This window comes from Rhizopus delemar, genomic scaffold (assembly GCF_000149305.1).
Source record: "Rhizopus delemar RA 99-880 supercont3.15 genomic scaffold, whole genome shotgun sequence".
Taxonomy (NCBI): domain Eukaryota; kingdom Fungi; phylum Mucoromycota; class Mucoromycetes; order Mucorales; family Rhizopodaceae; genus Rhizopus; species Rhizopus delemar.
Genome location: NW_027137841.1, coordinates 266,604 through 286,929, shown reverse-complemented (window position 1 = coordinate 286,929; position 20,326 = coordinate 266,604). Strand labels below are relative to the sequence as shown.

Sequence of the window (20,326 nt, the reverse complement as noted above, 5' to 3'; positions counted from 1 at the left end):
CCTGCCGTACTTGGCCCGTGTTACCTTGTGGATTCATCAAGCACAGAAGCCACCAGACAGGCATCGTGCAATAACCAAGCTTGACCGATCAGGGCACCCTCCAGATTGAACCCTTGATCGAATTCTTTCAGGATGCATTCCTCTAAATATCTCTGGAGTTGCTGAATCCTATCCGACAATTGCGCTATTTGCCCTACACTTTTGTATTGTTTGAAATGCTGCATCAATTGAGTTACTGCCTTGGAATAAAATAAGCATCGCTGTGAATGTGGGATGGTTTAGTTTACTTGTAATAATTGGGCACTTTCTCTGTATTCTTTATTTCTCGCCATGTCTTCCAACTGATTCACTGCTGTCACCAACATTTGAAGTCGCTTCAGGACCGTGACGGACGATGTCAAATGACGCTTTGCATAATCGAGTGATTTCACGTCTTGTGTGATGGCTTGCACCATTGATTCTGACTGAGTTGCTTTGGACTTGATATCTTGTACTTTTTTAAAGAGTTCCTTTATGCCACATTATTGACTGTCCCACTTTTTTTTTTTTTTTTAATTCTTGTTACCTTGATGGCATCTTTTGCTTTATTGAGATCGCCTTCGACATGTTGGTTTTCTTTTATGGTTTGAATATCTGTGATACGCTCTGCTTCCCTATTCGTCTCTTTTATTTTCGTATCCAACTTTTCCAAGACGCCGTCCAGTGAAGCAAGCGACTGTTCTAAAGTCGAACGTCAGTCTTGGTCTTTTTACACACTTTTTTTCTTCTCACCGTTTGGAAACAGTCGATTGAAATAATCAATAGGACTAAAATCGGGCGTATCCAATGGATTCTTTGCGTTTAAAATAGTCAAAGCTTTGATTTCCAGTTGTGGTGATACTTTTAAGGGTTGGCTCATTGAAGGAAAAAAAAAAAGAAAGAGAAAAGCAGCAGCCGGGAATTCAAATGGATGGCGTTCTCTACCCCTCATGTATGATAAAAAAGGAAATAATCATGACACCATTCAATCCAAGTGGGCAAGAGCTTTTTTAAAAAAGTAGGGTTCACGCTTCAACTTTATATTCCAACCATCATCCTGATGGCTTTAATTACACTCATTCGCCAATGTCAGGAAAAAATTGGTTGATTTTGATAAAGACCATTTGCACCAGAAATCATTAAGCTCGCTGTAGCTATGATGAAGAAGATTTGAACCCCGAAGTGTCTTACAAGTTTTAACTTTTGGCCAATCCTTTTACATCTTGTAAAAATTGAACTTTATAAAAAGTCTAGCTTTTTATTCTCTTTTTGGAGGATTTGACTCCTCTTTATTCTCTTTATTTTTATACAAATAACCAATAAATCAATCATACTTTATCCCTCAAAAATCTCTCTGATTATGTAAGAACAAGTGCCTTGAGGCAAATCATCCTCACTGTAAACCCTTTTCTCAACTTTATTACAGTAGTCGCTCTATTTAAGGGTGGCCAAAATTTTTGGAATATCCACCCTTAAATAGAACATACCCTTAAATCGAAATTCGTAGCTGTTAAAAAATTGAAATCACTTAATATGTGTTGTAGCTACATCATAGACATGTTTGTACAACATGTTCCCACATAGGCCACTGTCGGTTGGTATAGATTTGGTAATTGTGTAAGGACATTAACAAACCAAAACTTGTTTAAGACTTGATCAAATTTGCTAGAAGGATAATATAACAAAATTTATTTTCTTTGTTTAGATTTTATCTATAAAAAATGTCTAATAACAAATGTGTGCGCCTTTCTTTCTCAAAAAATTGAGCTTTTGGATCAAAATGCTGCTGGCCAGCTTAATCAAACAGAATTAGGTGAATGGGCTATGAAGAAATTCAATTTAGATCAACCACTTGCCCAACAGACTATATCAAACACTCTCAAAAATGCTGAAACGTTATACAGTAATATTAATGTTGTCAAAAATGGCAAAAATTTAAAAACAACAGGCTATCCTCAACTTGACTTCTGAAAACATGCAGAACGAATTGAGGAAGATAAAAGAACTTCTTGGGCCATATGATCCTGTAGATACCATTAACTTTGGTGAAACAGGCTTATGCTACCAGCAAAATACCCTTAAATCGGACACCCTTCAATAGAGCGACTACTGTACTGACGATTTGAAGAATTTTGTAAGGTATTTATGCGTAGTTTTATTTTAATATTGAACAGGACGTTTCATAAATGTTTTACAAAAAGTTAAAGAAGATCATCATCGATAAGCTTCCTTTCGAAAATGAAACAAAGTCCATCACAACTTGTCACCTGAAGAAAGAGACCGTTTGTAGATACAACATTGTAGTATCAAACTTGTTAAAGTGTATACGTGTGTTGCTTCTCTTATTCTTGCTAAGAAAATTGCGATATCTAAATAAAAATTGAAAGATGATCCAAAAAAGTTGAATGACCACAAAAGAATTTGAATGAACGGAAAAAAAATCTTGAATTCTATTTTTGAAAAGAGAAAAGTTATTGTGATCAAGAAACAAAGAGGGGTTTTCTCGAATGTCCTCTTTGCGAACAGCAATATTCGCACTTGGATAAATTCAAGGTTCACGCCACCCATTGCAATGGTGTTCCTAAAAAAGATGACGATCTTGACGATGAAACAATCAGTGTGGCAATTGCTACGACAAGGAATAATGAAAATTGTGCCAGCCAAAAGCAGGAGTTCAAGAGATGACCGCAGAGTCAAGTGATTACAAGATAGTGTTACTCACTGCACTTGATGTGGCCAATGCATCACAAATGGAACAACAAAAGACATGGTTAACTGCACAGTTGGCACAAGTGGAGCCTTTTGTTTTCACTGTTCATCAAGGTGAGCAGCATCATTTGTTAGGCACATTTAGGAATCTCGCAAGGCTCGTTGAATCAACACAGTACGACGGCCTCACCGAATCTTTTCAATTCTTCCTTGTGCGCAACAAGCAGTCTTATGGCTCCATGAACGATATCGATTCATGTTACGGCTCACCTAAAACATCCTTATTGTACCATACGTTGTCCCCTCCCCCTTCTCCCCACTCAATGGAGACATCTTGCAAAAAAATATGTGGATCTGAGTAATGATGTATCAGAAGTGTTAAACATGGATTGGTCGCGACATGGATGGCCATCATATGTTTGCACAAGGATTTAAGAAGGAGCCATTCTTTGTGACCATGGCCAATGTTTGCTGCTAAACTGTGTTGAAACATACGCAACAAGAGTTGGACTAAGCATCAGTCAATTCTATTGAATGTAATACTGTGAGGGTATTTTTTCAAGAATAGCAGTGTCTCCGATGCGGTCTCCTCATTTTTTTGGGGGGAAGGGACGGATGGTGAAATACTTTGTTTCTGGAAATTGTTTAAATCCCGCTTTCCTGCTGATACTTTAACGCTTTCATTTGAATGATATATTTGTAGTAAAATACTTTATTATAAATTCAATAGTAAACAAAAAACACTTCAATAATTAAATCTGATTATATGCGACCAACTTGCACATTTGGTTGATAGAAAGCTTGTCAGAAATTCTTCTGAATTCAAGAAATTGTGCAGCTTCTTCACAGCTTATACCTCTTTCATTTGACAGCGACTCAATTTTCTTGTACAGTGGAAGACGTCTAGTAAAGAACCTAGACTCGGTTCTGTTGTCTACTTTGCGCCAATCTGCACCGTACTGCTCTTCCATAGACTTGACAGATGGCTTTCCAGCAAGACCAACAGAGTATTCTCGCCATACATCTGTCACGCTGATCAAACTTCTACTCATTTTGAATGATGGTAGACCTGTTGAATTAGCAGTACTTGGGGAAGGAATAGATGACAGCGGAGCAGAAGAGGAAGGAAGGATAGTTGATGTTTGTTGAAGTTGTGTATTCTCATCACCTTGTCTTAGCATGTTTGAAATTTGCAAAAAAGAATCAGCGAGCATTGTTCGGTTTTCTGCTTCCAATTTCTTGACTGCATCCAAAGTGAGTTGATTCTGAGATTGGACTATGTTCATCATAGCATTCATTGAATCAAACCCTGTCTTCATAGCTGCTGCAACTTCAGGTAACAAAACTTCCAGATGTTGGCTCATTTTGAACTTCTCATCGTTGGCAGCGATTGCAGCTGAAAGACGCTCTTCATAGTCTTTGTAAAGATCAGTTTCGAAGATGCTGTGGGACCAAATAAAGTTTTCGGGGTATTTTCCCTTCAATACCACTGAGTCCTAAGATAAAAATAATTAGATATCGTAAGCATTATGACTTGATTTGTAAAAAAATAATTCTTACTTGCAAAAAAACTGTTCTTAAATAATCCATTAAATCTAAAAAGCTTGGCCCAGCAATATCGTCTTCAACTTCCTTCCTGTAAAACTTCTCTCTCCAATGTTCAATCCAAGGAAACACCATTTTGCGCAGTTCTTCTGATGGCTCAATTGAACCACGATTGATGAAGTAATCGCCTTTACGAGTAGTAAACCCGGCCATCACTTTAATGGCATCAACAGGAAGGCCACTCAAATAGCAACCAACCATTCTATCGCTACCCCAACGTCCAACTTGTCTCTGTTGGTCTCCAGAGACACCTTCATTTGCAACCATATTAATGGCACTCTTTCTGTTAATGTGAGTGAGCTTGCTTGAATGGACACCACAATACCTAAGCACTTGTTTATAAATCTTGGCTTGTTCACTATAAGTAATTGAACCATCCCCTGTAGCGTTTGGAAACAAATAAGTGTCATACCAATCACGGCGAGTCGAGAAGTTTGGAAATGGTAGGTTTTGATGATGGAACAAGGAAAAAAAATATTGAGCAAAAGCTCCATGTGGACAAACTTCAGCATACCTATGGCGAAGAGCAGAACCATATTGAATCTTGCCATCCTTATTAGTCTTACCAAACGTTATAGTGGCTACTATAGCAAAGCAAGAAGAGGGGCCTTGGTTTTTGAGTTCCATGATGAATAAATCTGGCAGCTGTGTTCCAAGAGCAGTCTCACTACGCATAAGCATGGCATGACTCATAGAAAAGCAGACTTTGTTTCTCAAAGAAAAGATGTTGTTTTGAATCAAAAAGTACTGATTGATTCGAAGCAATTCTTGATCCGTATAGCCATCATTCAAAGTATTTTTTCCACGATCCTCATATTCAGTTCTTTTGCGTCTTGCTTCTTTTTTGGTATGAGTGTCAAGAAAGCGCTTCACGATAGGCCCTCTTGCCATTGTATGCTTATTGAATCCTGCTTCTACCTGCTGATGGTATAAATCAACCACAGCTTTTACATAAGCAAGGACCGATTCCCTACCCAATGGTGCCGGTGATCCATCTGCATTTTTCTTGAATTTTTTTCCACGGGTCAAAACATAGTCTTTGAGAAAGAAAGCTAGCTTTGCGTCATAAACAATAGCACCATCCGCAACTTTTTCTTTGTTGGCGCACCATTCCTATTTTCAATTTCAAACAATTTTAGAAATCATCACCCAAACAAGCTTTATAACATATAGCTTTTAACTTACAAACCATTCTCTTTGCTTAGATTTATAAGCAGCAGTCGTGTTCTTGGGACGATATGTTTGATTTTCAGCAATGACCATTTGCGTATTTTTATCCATTGCTAGCCTAGCTCGAATCATGTCTTCATAATGTTCAGCATCTGGAAGAGTGATATCATTGTCTCTAGTAGAAGGACCAGCGTTTGAATCGTGACTCATTGTGTCGTATAGTAGTAATAATAACCAAGTAAGAGATATAAGCAAAAACAAAGAGCAGTGTAGGTACTTTTTGAGACTGATCTTTATTTCAGTTTAAGTTAAAGTAAAAATTACTCTAATTGAAGGCAAGTATTTATATCTTATTGAATGAGTGGCTTGATATCTTCTATTGTAAGCGTTCTTCTAATCTTCGAGTAATTTAGCAAGTGTCATCTCTAATTATGAAAACTTTTCATTTGTTCTTTTGAATATCTATTATAGATTATCTTTTATTCTGGGAATTTCTTACTGGTTTGAATAACGTTATTTTAGGTGTTATCTCGATTATATGTAAGATTAGTAATATTTCTGACATTAGATTGGGTTACTGACAACGGAAAATACCTTGTTATCTTGATTGGTACTTCTTATCAAAGAACCATCATTAATACAATACATATTCTAATAGAGTATGTTTACTTGGAAACAATTGTATAATCTTATTTAAATAAACTCGTATTTTTTATTTTAATCATGACCTTGTATTAAGACATGTATTCGTCAATGTCAACTGTAATCGGCTATTTTTCTTCAACGCATTGTTCAATTGAAATGCTTAACAAGTAGTATAAGAGATATGTTTGCAAAATTGGCAATTAGTTGCCAAAAAAGAAATGTATATTTTTCAATTGTTGATATGAGGATCCAATCCCTAACAACCGATATTTATCACAATAATGTAGCTTACCATATGCACCAATCAATATTAGAAAAGTGGTATAAAAAAGGCTTTTATATGAAACGTCAAAGGGCTTCCTGTACTTGCCCTGTCACCCCCCTTTTTTTTCTATTACAGCAAAGCTGAGTTTCAAAAAAAAGCTTTTCAAGCACTTTATTGGTTATCAAAGTATACAAAGGATACATTGAGTATCAGAGACCCGATCGCACTTTACTTTTTGTAAAAGTGAAGTATTTCATAGGTTAGAGCACTATACCTAAATATTTCAATTTCCGATATGTAAATTTCGGAGACCCGACTGGGGATCTGATTCAAAAATTAACAGTGCCTTGTGTGATCTCTGTGATCCGTTCAAAACATCCCAATATATACCCATCCTTGGCAACAAAGATCTGAATGGTCATTTAAACCGTTTAGCAGATATCATGTTGCTGCGATCTATCAGTGAAAAACCTGTACAAGATTTCCAAATCCTTTGCTATATGCAAAAAGTATCATCCTATTCGGATTCACAACCAATCAATCAAATAAAGGGACTCTTAGCCTTGGCCAAATGATCCCTTCAATCTGCCAAAGTCGATTTTTTATTTTGGCCAATGTGGAGTTGGCGAATTGACATACTGGCGAATGATTTCCGAAAAGAAGGTACATACTCTTAAAAGAATTAGACAGCAGAGGCTTGTATTTCTCATCTTAATCGTACACTAATTGTAAGTTTCCTTTCTTTTCCTTTGAGAATGTGTGTTTTTATTTCATTAAAAATGTATAGATTGCGTAATATTCATTTAAACAAATTGATTATTTTATAACAAGTTTTCAATTTCAGGGCTAATAGATTTAGGATCAGTGGTGGAAGCATAGCGCTTGACAACCTTTCCTTCACGGTCAATCAAGAATTTCTATTTTAAAGGTTAAATGATGTCCAATGAAAAAGTCAATTTTTTATTTACCTCAAAGTTCCACTTGACACGCTTTAAGCTATATACAAATAATAATAATAAAAAATTAGAATCAACCCAAACTACAATCGGTTTCTTTTCTTACCCCAAAATACCAGGTTGAGATTCCTTTAACCACTTCCACAAGGGAGCTTCATTATCACCATTTACTTCACTATAATCACGTTATAGATTTATTACCCATCATCAATCATTTTAACTTACACTTTTGATGCCAAAGGGAATGTAACACTCCAGTTGAGAGAACAAAAGTTTTGGATTTCTTCTTCTGTGCCAGGTTCTTGACCACCAAATTGATTACAAGGGAATCCAACAATCACAAAGTCCTTTTCCTTGTACTTTTGATAAATTTCTTCCAAACCAGAGTATTGTTTAGTAAATCCACATTTAGAAGCTACGTTGACAATCATCACGACCTGTTTATTTTTTTTGTAAATAAAGGGGGGGGAAAGTAAAATCTGTTTGTTTACTTTACCTTTCCTTTCAATTCAGCAAGATCCCATTCTTCTCCTTTGATATTCTTCACCTTGAAATCGTATAAGCTAGCCATATTTTTATTTTTAATTAAAGAAGAAAAAAAAAGTTTAAAGTGCATTAAATATTTTTTTGATGATGATGAAGAGCCGCGTAAGAAAAAGTTGACTTTTTTAGACAAAAGCTGAATAAGCGTTAATTTCAGCCAATCTGTGTTGCTCATTCAGTGTTTCACATTTATCATTCCGATTAGAAACTCTAAATGAAACTAAAAACAAAGCTATACCCCTTTCTCCCCCCTCCCTCTCTCTCTCTCTCTTGACTTTCACTCGATACCATCTTTCAATCGCTTTTGAAAAGAACTCGTCTTCTTTTGATGGTATATTTTAGTGATTTTTCACATGTTTTGTTCACAATGTGTAATGCATACTCTTTTTAATCAGACGATATTTCCTAAACGTCATATAAACTTTGTTTATTAAACAAGGTGTCAAAAAGATGAAAAAGACTTTAATTTTCTTCAAAGAAAATCAGTTCAAGCTTATTTAATTCTACACAAGTAAATTTATAAACACGACTTGCTTTTTCTTTTTCTTTTAAAAAATAGGTCTATTATTTGTTGAGTATATACGCGTTGAAAAGATAACGCAGACTAGAAAAGGGAGTTTTTTTTTTCTTTAATTTTTCTTTGATTCTTTCTCCTCAACCGAAACAGTATAAGAGTTTTCGTCCAAGATCTTGTCTAATTCATACTTTAGTTGATCAACCCAAGAAGCTTCAATAAACAAGTGAGTTTCGCCCAAGTCTTCAATTACAAAATTTCCTCTCTTGTTCAAATTGAGTACAATCTGTTTCACTGTACTATCACACTCTAACAACACACCTTTGACTGCCTTGACCATTGAAGAAGAAGAAGAAGAAAAACATTTAAACTCCCGAATGCTTCTTGTATATTACATTTCCTACTGCTTTCTAAAAAAAAGTCAATTCAGTTATTATCCTTCATCAGTTGTTTAACTCAAGTTTCCTTACAAATAAGTTAAAGAATAACAAACTGGCACCCTTATTCAATCAAATTATCTTTAACATGTCAAGTATTTATTTATCACTTGGATGTGTATGTATTCATTGAATAATTCAGTTGTATCTTACATTTGGTATGTTGATGCGATTACAGCCAATCCAGGTTGATAGGTAAAAGGAAGAGAGGCGTGTAGTTTGTGACGCAGAATTTAATTCAGATCATTTAAGAAGTCATGTATGTGTTTGGTCTAGTTAAGTAATAGTTTCATTGATCCATACGCTGTTGGTAGATTATTCTTTCAAAAGAAAACACAGACAAGTATTCACTCGTACCTCTAGTAGCCTCCTTTTAGTATTGTGCTAAAGAGAGAGAAGAAGAAAGAGGTAGCTATGATAAAGATGCAGAACCTGTCTATTCCATTCTTTCTTGATCAATAAATGAATCAAATGTCAATACAAGCTTTACAAAGCATATCATCACAGGAAATAATAGGTAGTGAAGCTTGTAATAAATGATTCCAAAGATTGCCATGGACTTATTCTTGGATATTTGAATGAAGTTGAAAGTATTTTTTTTTTTAATCTAGAAAGCTTTTGTCTAGATTTTAAGCTTCATGGATGTGCGTGAATATTGTACGTTTTAAATCCTCACAGCAAGGAATCAACAGAGGCATGAAGCATATATATATATCTTAAGCATGATTAGGCTTACCGTTAGCAAACCATTTTTTTATCATGACTTGTTCTAGTCGCAATAATCAACATAAATAAGTTAAATGGGCATCAATCTGTTTCTGTGGATTGTGAATAAAGGCATCTGCCATAGTGACTTATTCAAACTTTGCAGCTTAGAGAGTGAATTGCCTTGATGATTACTTACACTTTCCAATTGTTTTCTATGCTTCTTGCTGTACTGCATGCTTTTATTTTGGAATTTGCTCAAAACGATTAGGTCAAATGTCTGAGAGTTTATTTCTAGTACTGCAATCACTTATTGGTTACATGGCTCAATGCTCAACCTCATTCCCTATTACGATCACCTCAAAAGATTTTGTGTTATTATGGAAAGCATTCTATTTTTACAGCATAATATATGGCGTCATTCAATATTTATCATCGTTCACATCAAAGACAAGTTCAAAAGTAATAAAGGATCTTTATATTGTACTTACAGCATTCTTTTATTAATATTATTATTGTTCTTATTATTTGCTTTTGGCTTACAAATAATAATAGTTTTTTCATTTGATTTTGGTTTATAAAGAAAATAAAATTGGTTTATAAAGTAAGCCCCACCATTGCCAATAAAAAGCGGCTCAGAATTGACATTTTTGCTTTCCCCACATTTAAAAGTAGGTTAAGTTCAAGCCAATGATTACATCAATAAAAGAAAAGAAGCTTAACCTCCTGTTACTAAAGCGAGCATCATCACCAGTAAAACTGGCTCAGTGTTGATGATGTTTTTCCCCAGATTTACACTGTAGGTCGCGTATTTGTTCATCGCTCGCAATAGTAAAAGAAAGCAATACAGGTTTCCTCTTTGTGAGTAAGTTGACCGATGTCAAGGTTTACTGTAAGAAGAGGAAGTATAAAGGAGTAAAGTTTTGGGGGAGAAGAGAGACACTTTTCTTGTTCTTTCCATAAATGATGGTTCTACCTGCTACAAACAACCACACACCACACACCAAACCCCAAATAAAAAAAAATAGGCTCGCTCATAAAAAATGCTGCTCTCAGTCAATATCCACATCCATAAGTGCTGAATTATTCCAAGAAAATGCTGACTCTAGTTGCTGACTCCAGTTGCTGATCGTCAAATACGAAATCTTACAAACAAGCAGAGGACACCATCCACAGTTCAAACAAGAAAAGGTAGAGAGGGAGTAGGTTTAATAAGAAAAGTTTTTAGAAAAAAAGTACAAGGAAAAGAAAAGGAGGAAAAATGAGGAGTATTTATACACATTTTTTGTGGTTAATCGTATGTGTCGTATCCCAACATACTTTAAACATGATTCATATTCAATTTATAAGAAATCAGAGTAGTGAATGCTTTACAAAGATTTATTACAGTCTTTTCTCTATTATTCGGTCATAACTAATTCTACTCCTTTAACTCAAAACAAGTTGGTTTTGATATAACTCCTGATGCAATGCGACATAAATGAAAAATAGAGATTTACTTAAGAAATAATTATAAGATAGTCCACTTGCATAACCAGGAACAGATCTTCAGATTAAAATTGATTCACACTAGATCTACAGTTATAATTAATTAAAGTATCTTGAAAAGGATTTAATTAAACCTCCATGAAAATAGTATAAATACCAGATATTATAATATTAAATAAAGATATAACTTTTTCAGTCTCGTTGAATTTTATAGTATTTTTTAATTCTTACGATATAACACAACTTCTCTACATGTCAGATCTCAAAACTTATAAAGCAAACTTCAAAACGTCAAACAAGTACTTGAAGTACTTTTGCAATAATGCTGCTTCAGAATGGACGCTCAAAAAATACCAAAAACATTTTATGGACAAAGGTCCTGAAGAATTAAAGAAAGCGTTTATGAAAAACTTGCAAATTGTCAAAAACAATGCGAAAGGTATTCCTTCCGATGTGAACCAGCACATCGATCAAGTAATGGAGCCTGATTCTGATCCCTGCACCTCTACAGTAGCCGCTCTATTTAAGGATGGCCAAAATTTTTGGAATATCCACCCTTAAATAGAACATACCCTTAAATCGAAATTCGTAGCTGTTAAAAAATTGAAATCACTTAATATGTATTGTAGCTACATTTTAGACATGTTTGTACAACATGTTTCCACATAGGCCACTGCTGGTTGGTATAGATTAGGTAATTGTGTAAGGACATTAACAAATCAAAACTTGTTTAAGACTTGATCAAAGTTGCTGGAAGGATAATATACGAGTCGTAGACTTAAAATAATTTTGATGAGAATAAATATATGACATAATAGAAGTTATTTTCTTTGTTTAGGTTCTGTCTATAAAAAAATGTCTAATAATAAACCTGTATGCCTTTCTTTCTCAAAGAATTGAGCTTTTGGATCAAAATGCTACTGGCCAGCTTAATCAAACAGAATTAGGTGAATGGGCTATGAAGAAATTCAATTTAGATCAACCACTTGCCCAACAGACTATATCAAACATTCTCAAAAATGCTGAACCGTTATGTAGTAATAATGTTGTCAATAATGGCAAAAGTCTAAAAACAACACGCTATCCTCAACTTGATGATGAAGTAGTAAAGTTTGTTGCAGACATGAAAAATAACAATCTACCAGTCAATCGAGACTCAATCCTTCGATATGTAAGACCTATTGCTCAAGTGAAGTATAGAATCCCTGAAAATGAAATTTCATTTTCTTATGGATGACTCGCCAAACTTTTTAAGCGAATTGGAGTAAAATGCGGGCCAATGCATGGTGAAAGTGCCTCGGTAGACATCACTTCTGAAAACATTCAGAACGAATTGAGAAAGATAAAAGAACTTCTTGGGCTATGTGATCCTGCAGATATCATGAACTTTGATGAAACAGGTTTATATTACCAGCAACCACCAAGAAAAACCATGTGTTCCGAGTCGCTTGATGGCCTAAAAAAAGTAAAACTCGTCTGACAGTTGAGTTGCTCTGTAACTCGGATGGGACTTACAAAGGGCACCCAGTTGTTATCGGACAACACAAGAGCCCCAAGTGTTTTAAAACAAGAGCTAATTTGTTATCCGTGAAAAAAAAACATGAAATTGAATACCATTATTCTACTAATGCTTGGATGACAACATACGTGCAAAAGTTAGATGTTACCTTTGGAAGACAGAATCGAAAAATTGCTCTTCTTTTGGATAATGCATCCGTTCATAAAATAAGAATTCCGCTTAACAACATTAAATTGATATTTCTCCTAGCAAATACGACTAGCAAGCTACAGGCTCTTGATGCAGGTAGCCTATTATTTGTTGGTAAAATGCTATATAGCTCTCTTTTTGTTTTACAGTTTTCTCATTCATATTTTGTATACACAGGAATTATTGACAACTTTAAGGCACACTTCCGAGCCCAGCAGTACGATCGTGCTTTATGTCTGTATATCAGTAAAAAGTTGGATAATCTAAATGTTTACAAAATGGATCAAGCTCAGGCTATGGTTTTTCTAGCTAATGAATGGCTTAAAGTAAAACCAGAAACAATAAATGGAGTGCTCCCAGATCTCCCCAGGAACTTTGACAACAAAGTTACTGATGTTAGCCAGTTGAACCTTGAAGCAGGTGAAAGCGAGATGATAGTATGTTATACAACAAGTACTACTAATAATGAAGAAACGGCAGAAGGCAACATAAATGAAACAGAAAAAAATGATAATACAGAGCAAGATGAGCAACGTGTCGATATAGTAGAGTGTAAGAAATGGTTGAGAGAAGCCTATGAAACTATTCTCATGTACAAATTTCCTTTGGACGATCTTGATCGTAAATTAAACCGCCGAATTCGAATGAGATTGGCTGAATTAAATAAGTCAAAAAAGCAAACTTATTTTACAAAGTAAAAAATTTATTAGTACTCCAAAAAACTAACACTTCTAAAACTTTTTCTATTTAGTGGTAAAAAATATTTGCGTTGCACCCTTAAATAGAATAGTGGTATAGTGGTATTTATGCTGGGGACCTATGCTGTTCTTTAGATATACACCCATAAATAGAAAATACCCTTAAATAGAGCGACTATTGTACTTGAAGTACTTTTGCAATAATGCTGCTTCAGAATGGACGCTCAAAAAATACCAAAAACATTTTATGGACAAAGTTCCTGAAGAATCAAAGAAAGCGTTTATGAAAAACTTGAAGATTGTTAAGAACAACGCGAAAGGTATTCCTTCCGATGTGTACCAGCACATCGATCAAGTAATGGAGCCTGATTCTGATCCCTGCGCCTCTAGCTCTCACAATATCAACAACATTACAGTATGCGAACCCTCGTTTATGCTATCATATACTAAGTTTATTCACTAACATCATCTTTTTTTAGGTCAAGGGAAACTACTATCACGTAAGTATCTTGGTTCAAAAACATTTCTTACTATTTAAAAGGTGTTCTCACAACTGCTATAGGCTGAGAGAGACGTAGTTATAAATGAGATAGCAGAGAGGGACGTAAAGAAACAGAGGGTAAGCTAATAGTAAATGACACTCTCTAGCTGCTACAAACTTATTACTTTTTATTAGATCAATCATGAAGACAGGAAGGAGACTAAAGAGGTCGATTTCAAGCAGAAATGGATCGAGTTCTTGGCTGATGCCGAACAGAACAAAAACTTCCATCGGTATAGGTAAAGTGAAACAATGATTTATTTGAAAGACGGTTATTGATCTTGATTATAATCCAGAGAAGAATGGTGTGACCCGTTTGAGTGCGAAACTATCGCCACACCCTCATTCTAACAAAGACGCTTACAGAAAAATGAAGATGCAATTAAAGCCATATGAAGCAAGCGGTGCTTTAGATGTAAAAAGTTACATTCGTAGTCTAGTTGCTGCAGTAAGTATTTTTGATATTCAGATTTTTGAGTTGAACTTCAATCAGCTAATATGTTGTTATTTATTATTCTTAGTCTGACATTGATGAGTTCGAAAAGAATATTAAGGACAAGGCACTTGTAGAAGGCCAAGAAAAAACGTGCAGATGTATCAAGAATATCTGTAAAGTCATGTTCGTACAATATCATCAGAGTCATTTCAATGATGAGCTAATTTTTTGTTGGATTTAGGGCCAAGGTTTTTTTGAAAAGACCATCAATAACACGCTCAGAGGCTATATACAACACCAATATGATATTTCCTTGTTTCGAAGCCGTACTTAGTATGATGAAGAAGAATGAGTATGCACCTTATTTTGTTCCTGGAGAAGATGGGCTTGAATCAATGACTGTCCAGCTGAAAAAAATGGGACAAAAGACAGACAAGCGAAAGATATACAAAGCTGATGGTATCATTCGTTTGGAAGCATATAAGGATTTAGAAGTTCTTATATTGGAAACAGCAGGCGCTTTTGGTCATGAAGACCATGCAAAGACAGCTTTTGACAATTCAAAAGGCATGTTTGCTTTGCTTGCAATGCTGAAGACGATAGCTGATCGATACAAGCATGCATCAGTTGAGGAGTTTAGCAAGCTCAAACTGTATTTTGTTCAGCCAAGCGGTAAGTGGTATTAAAAGCAACATTTCTTTTGTTTGTACTAATGATATTGTTTGCTTCCAACTAGGCTATCATATCCGACTATGGTCGATGCAATATGCCAAAAATGGGCTCTATGATTTTGTTCGGGAGAAAAAAATCTTGCTGAGTGAAGATTTTAATAACAGAGAAGAACAGCTTGTATCTCTGGTCAATTTTTTCTTGAGCCTGAAGGTATAGTTCTAATCCTAAACAATCGAGAAGAGGAGCAATAATAACAAGTTTAATTTAATTGTTTAGAGCCTTCTTGAAGAGATAGAAAATACAATTGCAGCTTTGAAACGCCAGCACGAGGAGAAGGAGAGGCACTACGACAGCGAAAATAATAGCGAGGTAGTCTCTCTTTCTGACATAATATGTCCCAGGATTTTTAAATTGAGTTTTAACACTCATGGACAACATTTTTCGAAGGAGCATGAACATCCTAAAGGATTGATCTGGTCCGGGCGGATGTTTATTATATTATTTCTAAATAAACTTTTATCACGTATTCAAACACTGAAAAAATTGTGTTCGTTAATAGCCTAGGATATGTTGTTGACGAAAATGGAGATGAGGCGATGGACTGCGGAAGAGGATGTCAATCCCCACAATATCGAGCAGCTTCACTCAATATTCTGGTAACCAAACACCAGATCGCGACATGAGTGACCCAGAGCTTCCCAAAAAAATGGAAGAGGCAGAGAGGGTATTAGCAGCGTGTGATAGAAGTTCAAACAAGTATGCCGATTATTCTAATAATCAAAAAACTTTGCTTACAACTTAAGCTTTCAAGTGCTGCAACTAGAAAAACCGCAGCCATTGTACGTACTGAGCAGGATTGGGCCGAGAAACTTTAGAGAAGATCCTGATCAGAATATTTACGAGAAATAAATCAACAAAACTCAACCATGACAAAAAAAAAAAAAGTCAGCTTCAAGAGGAACAATAAAGCACATTTGATCGAATTTTTTGATAAAAATCCTCGCGCCCGAGTATCTGACGCTATTAATGAGTTCACTAGAAAAAAGCTGTTGTTGAAAGATTCATATCAGCAGAATGTAATTTGAGTAGCAAAAAAATCACTCGCCATCCAGTTGCTAGCAGTCAAAGTGTTAAAATTAAAGAAAGATGTGAATGGGAAGAAACTTGGTCGAACACTGCTATGGACTACATCAAAAATTGTATTTTCATCGACGAGAGCGCTTTTGATATTGACATGAAACCACTTACGGCGAGATCAATTAGAGGCACTCCTGCCATATTTATCACACCTTCAGCACAAGCAGTTAGTCATACAATTCTCGGTACAATCTCTGTGGTTGAAGTAGTTAACATGTAAATTCGTGTTCCTTTAACACCCAAAAGAATTAAAGCTGTAGGGGCTCAAAAATGAAAGGCAGCAGCAATAAAAAAAATACCAGGTGGAACCAATGCTAGTCATTATACCAAATTTATCAATGGAACTATGGACGACGTGGATAAGTATTCATAATTTAAAGGCTTTTATATAACCATTGATAACTCCCCTATTCATGGGGAAAATGGCGAGCTCAGCCTATTGATTGAAAGCAGAGGATACAAAAGTGTCTATCTTCTCCCATATTCACCTGAGCTCAATACTATTGAACAATTATGAGCAGCTGTAAAAGGGGAGGTAAGACGTCAATTTGGAAATACTGAAGATCTAAAAACAAGAATTGTTGAGGCATGCGATCAAGTTTCCAGAAAACACTTATTAATGCTTTTGAAGATTATCTGAATGAACGACCAGTATAAGCACTTTTAATAATAAAAGTACGGAAAAAATATAGCAATTGATCTTGATTTTTGCGTGAATTGGATATTTAGACATGAAAATATGAAATATGATTTAATATATGAGATATAGGATATAGGAATGAAAGAAGGGAGAGATACCATAAAGGACGGGGAAGGAGAAACATTACACTAAAGAGAAAGAAGGGATTCTTCTCTTGCGACGTTTAGGGTTTATTGTTTCCATAGTTGAAGTTAGGTCGTCTTCCGGTGCTCTAACGTTAATGTAGCGAGGCTCCAGCTGGTGCTCGTACAATAAGAATAGTCTTTTCAGATCGTCTATCTTCTGCAAAAGGCCACCAATTTCTGTTATTTCCTTTAGGACATCAATTGTTAATATTTCGACCATTTGTATGAAGCCATCGGAATGCTCGGATACCAAATAAAATATCATCGTATAGCCAACACATTGGATCACAAGTACCTTTCGGTTTGGCTTTCTTAACATGAGAGAGCGAGAAAAGGTACCCAAGCGAACCAAGTCCATAAATGCTAATTCTGGATCGGATTGAGCATCTAATGACTTTACTTCTACATAGCCTAACGTTACATTTTCTGCTTTTTGTGGTAACGCCACCATCGTTGCGTCTGGCCTGCATACTGTTGTGTTGTCATCCTGACGGTTTAGCCATACGAGGTGCTTGTTGGAATCAGGGCAATGGAATATATGGGTGAGGATAGGATCCAAGAAATTAACTGTTAGCTCCATTTCTCCAACAGGAGAAAGCCGCTGAAAGTTGGGTAACTTGGTCACCAAATTGACAAACATCTCGATAATCATGCCATCCTCTTTGGTTGCAATTTCATATAGTTTATTTAATTCGAACTTTAGAGCTTGTCTGTCAGTTCTGTCATTTATATCACGAAGCAATGTGGCTAGTTCCAAGTAAATCCTAGTGTCAACTTTAATATTTCTGTTGATTGCGTCTGATTGAATATTGTTGAGGAGGGATTCAGCATCAATATATCTGACAAGTTCTGAGCAGGATTGCCCTTTCTTCAAGAGGATAATACCCTTACTTGCTAGTACTTGATGAATTTCAGTTTGCAAGTTAAATCCATGCTTATTTGCTTTGTCTTTGCAAATCTCAATGTATTTGTTCAACTTTGCTTTAGTTGTGCTTGGTGCAGACAAAGAAGATGAGACTAAAGATGTGTCATTAAAATCACGACTAGAAGATGAGGACCAGACATAACTTTCATTTGAAGGCGAGGGGGAAGGAGTGGTAGAACCAGCAGGTGCAGTCTACATTATTATAAGTGTTTTTGATCAGTACAACTTTTTGTAAGTATTTTGCTAATACTATACTTGCGGCAACAATTTCAATCTTAGTATGTGTTTTTTTTGTCGTGATGTTGATAGCTTCATTTAATACTCTCGCTCCATTCTTCATAGTCGACTTTTGCAATTCGGATTGAGTAAATAAGGGACTCAAGTCTGGGATTATTTTAGACTTGTAATTTGCTTTTGTAGAGTCCTTGTATACTCTTTTGAACTTTCTCATCAAACTATTCATAGCATCTTCGTAAGTGATGTGGGTTTTGAACCAAGTAGTTATGAGCTCTTTGTGGTGTTCGTTGTTGTCAATGCATCAAGGCTATCCAAGGAGCTAGGGAAGATAATTGTCGCTACTTCCACCATGATATACAACCCTTGGTGTTGCCTATATACCATGAAAAACAATATCCGGAAGCCTAAACAATTGATGGTCTTTTTTTTTTTTTTTTTTTTTTTTTGCTGTTGGTGCATACATTTGACTTGGAAGGCAAAGCAGATGTTCTGATTGTAACGATCAATGGTGTCTTTGGCTAACGTTGCTAGGCGAAGGGTGTCCATGCAGAGTGAGTGCTTGTTTGTTGAATAGCTACCTGGCTTTACCTCGCCAAAGCCCAAGGGCGGCCATACTTGGATTGGATGATGGTGGAGATGACAGCGTCAGGGCAGATATTGGATACTCCTTCATTCTTGTTTGCCTAGCGTAAGATGACGTTCTGTTGAGGGTTCGAGAGGAGGGGTGTCAGCACGGGATCAATATAAGTTGATTGCAATTCAGTTTCTCCAAGGGAATCCATGTCAACAATCTCTCGGGTGGGGAGTTTGACCACGCTATGTGGAAGGAATGGGTAGAGAGAAAGGAGTTAGTATAGTTCTGCATGCTTTTTTCTCTTCCCTCCTCCTCAAATTTATATAGACTTGCAGATTTGCAATACCACGTACCACAGCTGCTTTGACAGGATCCACGGTTTTGGCTGTGAGAAGGAGATCCAGTTGAGCATCAATGGTCAATTTCTTTCTAGTAAGAACATCGTCCATAATAGCCGCTAAATCAGATACCTCTTGTGTTGAGAAGTCCACCTCCAAGTTGTCCATAAATCGATTGATGGTAGCATGGCAAAGAGAATCGACAAATTGGAATCCAAAGACTTGCACTTTTAAGTCATTATGTTGATTGGGTGCCAGAAAGAGAACGTTGGACAAGGCAAGTATTTCTTGGAGGTCAGATTCTACTTGAAACGAACTCTTGTCCGCTATTTGGGTTTTAGTTCTGTGTTGGTATTGTCTAAATAGATTTGTCACATTGGTGCCATTGAATGTCCATTTGCTATCGTTGTTGCTGACCTCGTTGTTGTCCTTGTTGCCTCTGGTGTTGTCTTGATTTGTTGAGGGTAAAGGTGAAGTAAGGAGAAGATCTTGTAACGAAGTTGCCTCCAATAAACAATCAAGTTCCAAGGCTGCCGATGTAGAAACAGGTGTTGTTTCTGGGGTTTCCGTTAGCAAATTATAATCGGCGCTTGTGTCAATGGACTCTAGGAGATTTTGGGCGGCGGTCGTGAGCAACTTGTTGATAATTTGAGAGCAGGTAGCTTCTGAAGTACTCAGGGTAGCTTTGCGCTTCATTTCTTTCCAAAAGTCTACCACGTTCTTTGATTTCATCCAAGTTGCCATTTCTTGAAGCACATTCTTTGTGATCTGTGGGAACATATTTCGTGAAGATATTCTTGTAGCACGTGGTTGCATACATTCGATCGTACATAGAGAGGTTGATAGCAAAAGCTTTCAACGACAAATCGTCAATGTTGTCAGGACACCATTGAGCATCACAAGGAGTTCGCTTGCGCTTGTTTCCGGTAGACATGTTCACAAGAGAAAGAAGAGCCACATGCGATCCATCCCTTTCTTATTTCCTACAAGAAGATACTCTGATCTCATTGGCGGGTCAGATGACTGTTTTGTTCACAAAAATATATCTATACTTTATTTAATGATATATTGCTGTATAGCAGTGTCTGATCATAACAGGCACTGAATAATCACAACTAAAAGAAGTATATTAAAATTGATAAAAGATAATGATTTATCCAAGATAATAAAAAGAACAGGA

The 20,326-nt window shown here is 36.0% G+C and overlaps 7 protein-coding genes across 7 annotated transcripts; 3 read left to right on the top strand and 4 right to left on the bottom strand.

Moving 5' to 3' along the window:
* Nucleotides 1-1,588: 1,588 nt before the first annotated feature.
* RO3G_14909 (uncharacterized protein) lies at nt 1,589-1,989 on the top strand (the record flags this gene model as incomplete). Its single annotated transcript, XM_067669493.1, has 2 exons — nt 1,589-1,616; nt 1,724-1,989. 2 exons carry the CDS (start codon nt 1,589-1,591, stop codon nt 1,987-1,989), a joined length of 294 nt encoding a protein of 97 aa, XP_067525594.1.
* Nucleotides 1,990-3,479: 1,490 nt separating this feature from the next.
* RO3G_14908 (uncharacterized protein) lies at nt 3,480-5,712 on the bottom strand (the record flags this gene model as incomplete). Its single annotated transcript, XM_067669492.1, has 3 exons — nt 3,480-4,223; nt 4,288-5,445; nt 5,518-5,712. The coding sequence occupies 3 exons, from the start codon at nt 5,710-5,712 to the stop codon at nt 3,480-3,482; spliced, it is 2,097 nt and encodes a 698-aa protein (XP_067525593.1).
* A 1,521-nt stretch (nt 5,713-7,233) lies between these two features.
* On the bottom strand, nt 7,234-7,939 carry RO3G_14907 (uncharacterized protein; the record flags this gene model as incomplete). The annotated part of the gene is made up of 5 exons (XM_067669491.1): nt 7,234-7,329; nt 7,381-7,408; nt 7,475-7,543; nt 7,594-7,805; nt 7,865-7,939. The coding sequence occupies 5 exons, from the start codon at nt 7,937-7,939 to the stop codon at nt 7,234-7,236; spliced, it is 480 nt and encodes a 159-aa protein (XP_067525592.1).
* Nucleotides 7,940-11,307: 3,368 nt separating this feature from the next.
* Nucleotides 11,308-12,292, top strand: RO3G_14906 (uncharacterized protein; the record flags this gene model as incomplete). Its single annotated transcript, XM_067669490.1, has 3 exons — nt 11,308-11,529; nt 11,725-11,757; nt 11,894-12,292. The coding sequence occupies 3 exons, from the start codon at nt 11,308-11,310 to the stop codon at nt 12,290-12,292; spliced, it is 654 nt and encodes a 217-aa protein (XP_067525591.1).
* Nucleotides 12,293-13,708: 1,416 nt separating this feature from the next.
* RO3G_14905 (uncharacterized protein) lies at nt 13,709-15,124 on the top strand (the record flags this gene model as incomplete). Its single annotated transcript, XM_067669489.1, has 6 exons — nt 13,709-13,876; nt 13,941-13,961; nt 14,138-14,241; nt 14,369-14,450; nt 14,524-14,611; nt 14,763-15,124. The coding sequence occupies 6 exons, from the start codon at nt 13,709-13,711 to the stop codon at nt 15,122-15,124; spliced, it is 825 nt and encodes a 274-aa protein (XP_067525590.1).
* Nucleotides 15,125-16,879: 1,755 nt separating this feature from the next.
* Nucleotides 16,880-18,460, bottom strand: RO3G_14904 (uncharacterized protein; the record flags this gene model as incomplete). Its single annotated transcript, XM_067669488.1, has 3 exons — nt 16,880-16,907; nt 17,075-18,189; nt 18,248-18,460. 3 exons carry the CDS (start codon nt 18,458-18,460, stop codon nt 16,880-16,882), a joined length of 1,356 nt encoding a protein of 451 aa, XP_067525589.1.
* Nucleotides 18,461-19,017: 557 nt separating this feature from the next.
* RO3G_14903 (uncharacterized protein) lies at nt 19,018-19,842 on the bottom strand (the record flags this gene model as incomplete). Its single annotated transcript, XM_067669487.1, has 2 exons — nt 19,018-19,050; nt 19,162-19,842. The coding sequence occupies 2 exons, from the start codon at nt 19,840-19,842 to the stop codon at nt 19,018-19,020; spliced, it is 714 nt and encodes a 237-aa protein (XP_067525588.1).
* Nucleotides 19,843-20,326: the final 484 nt, after the last annotated feature.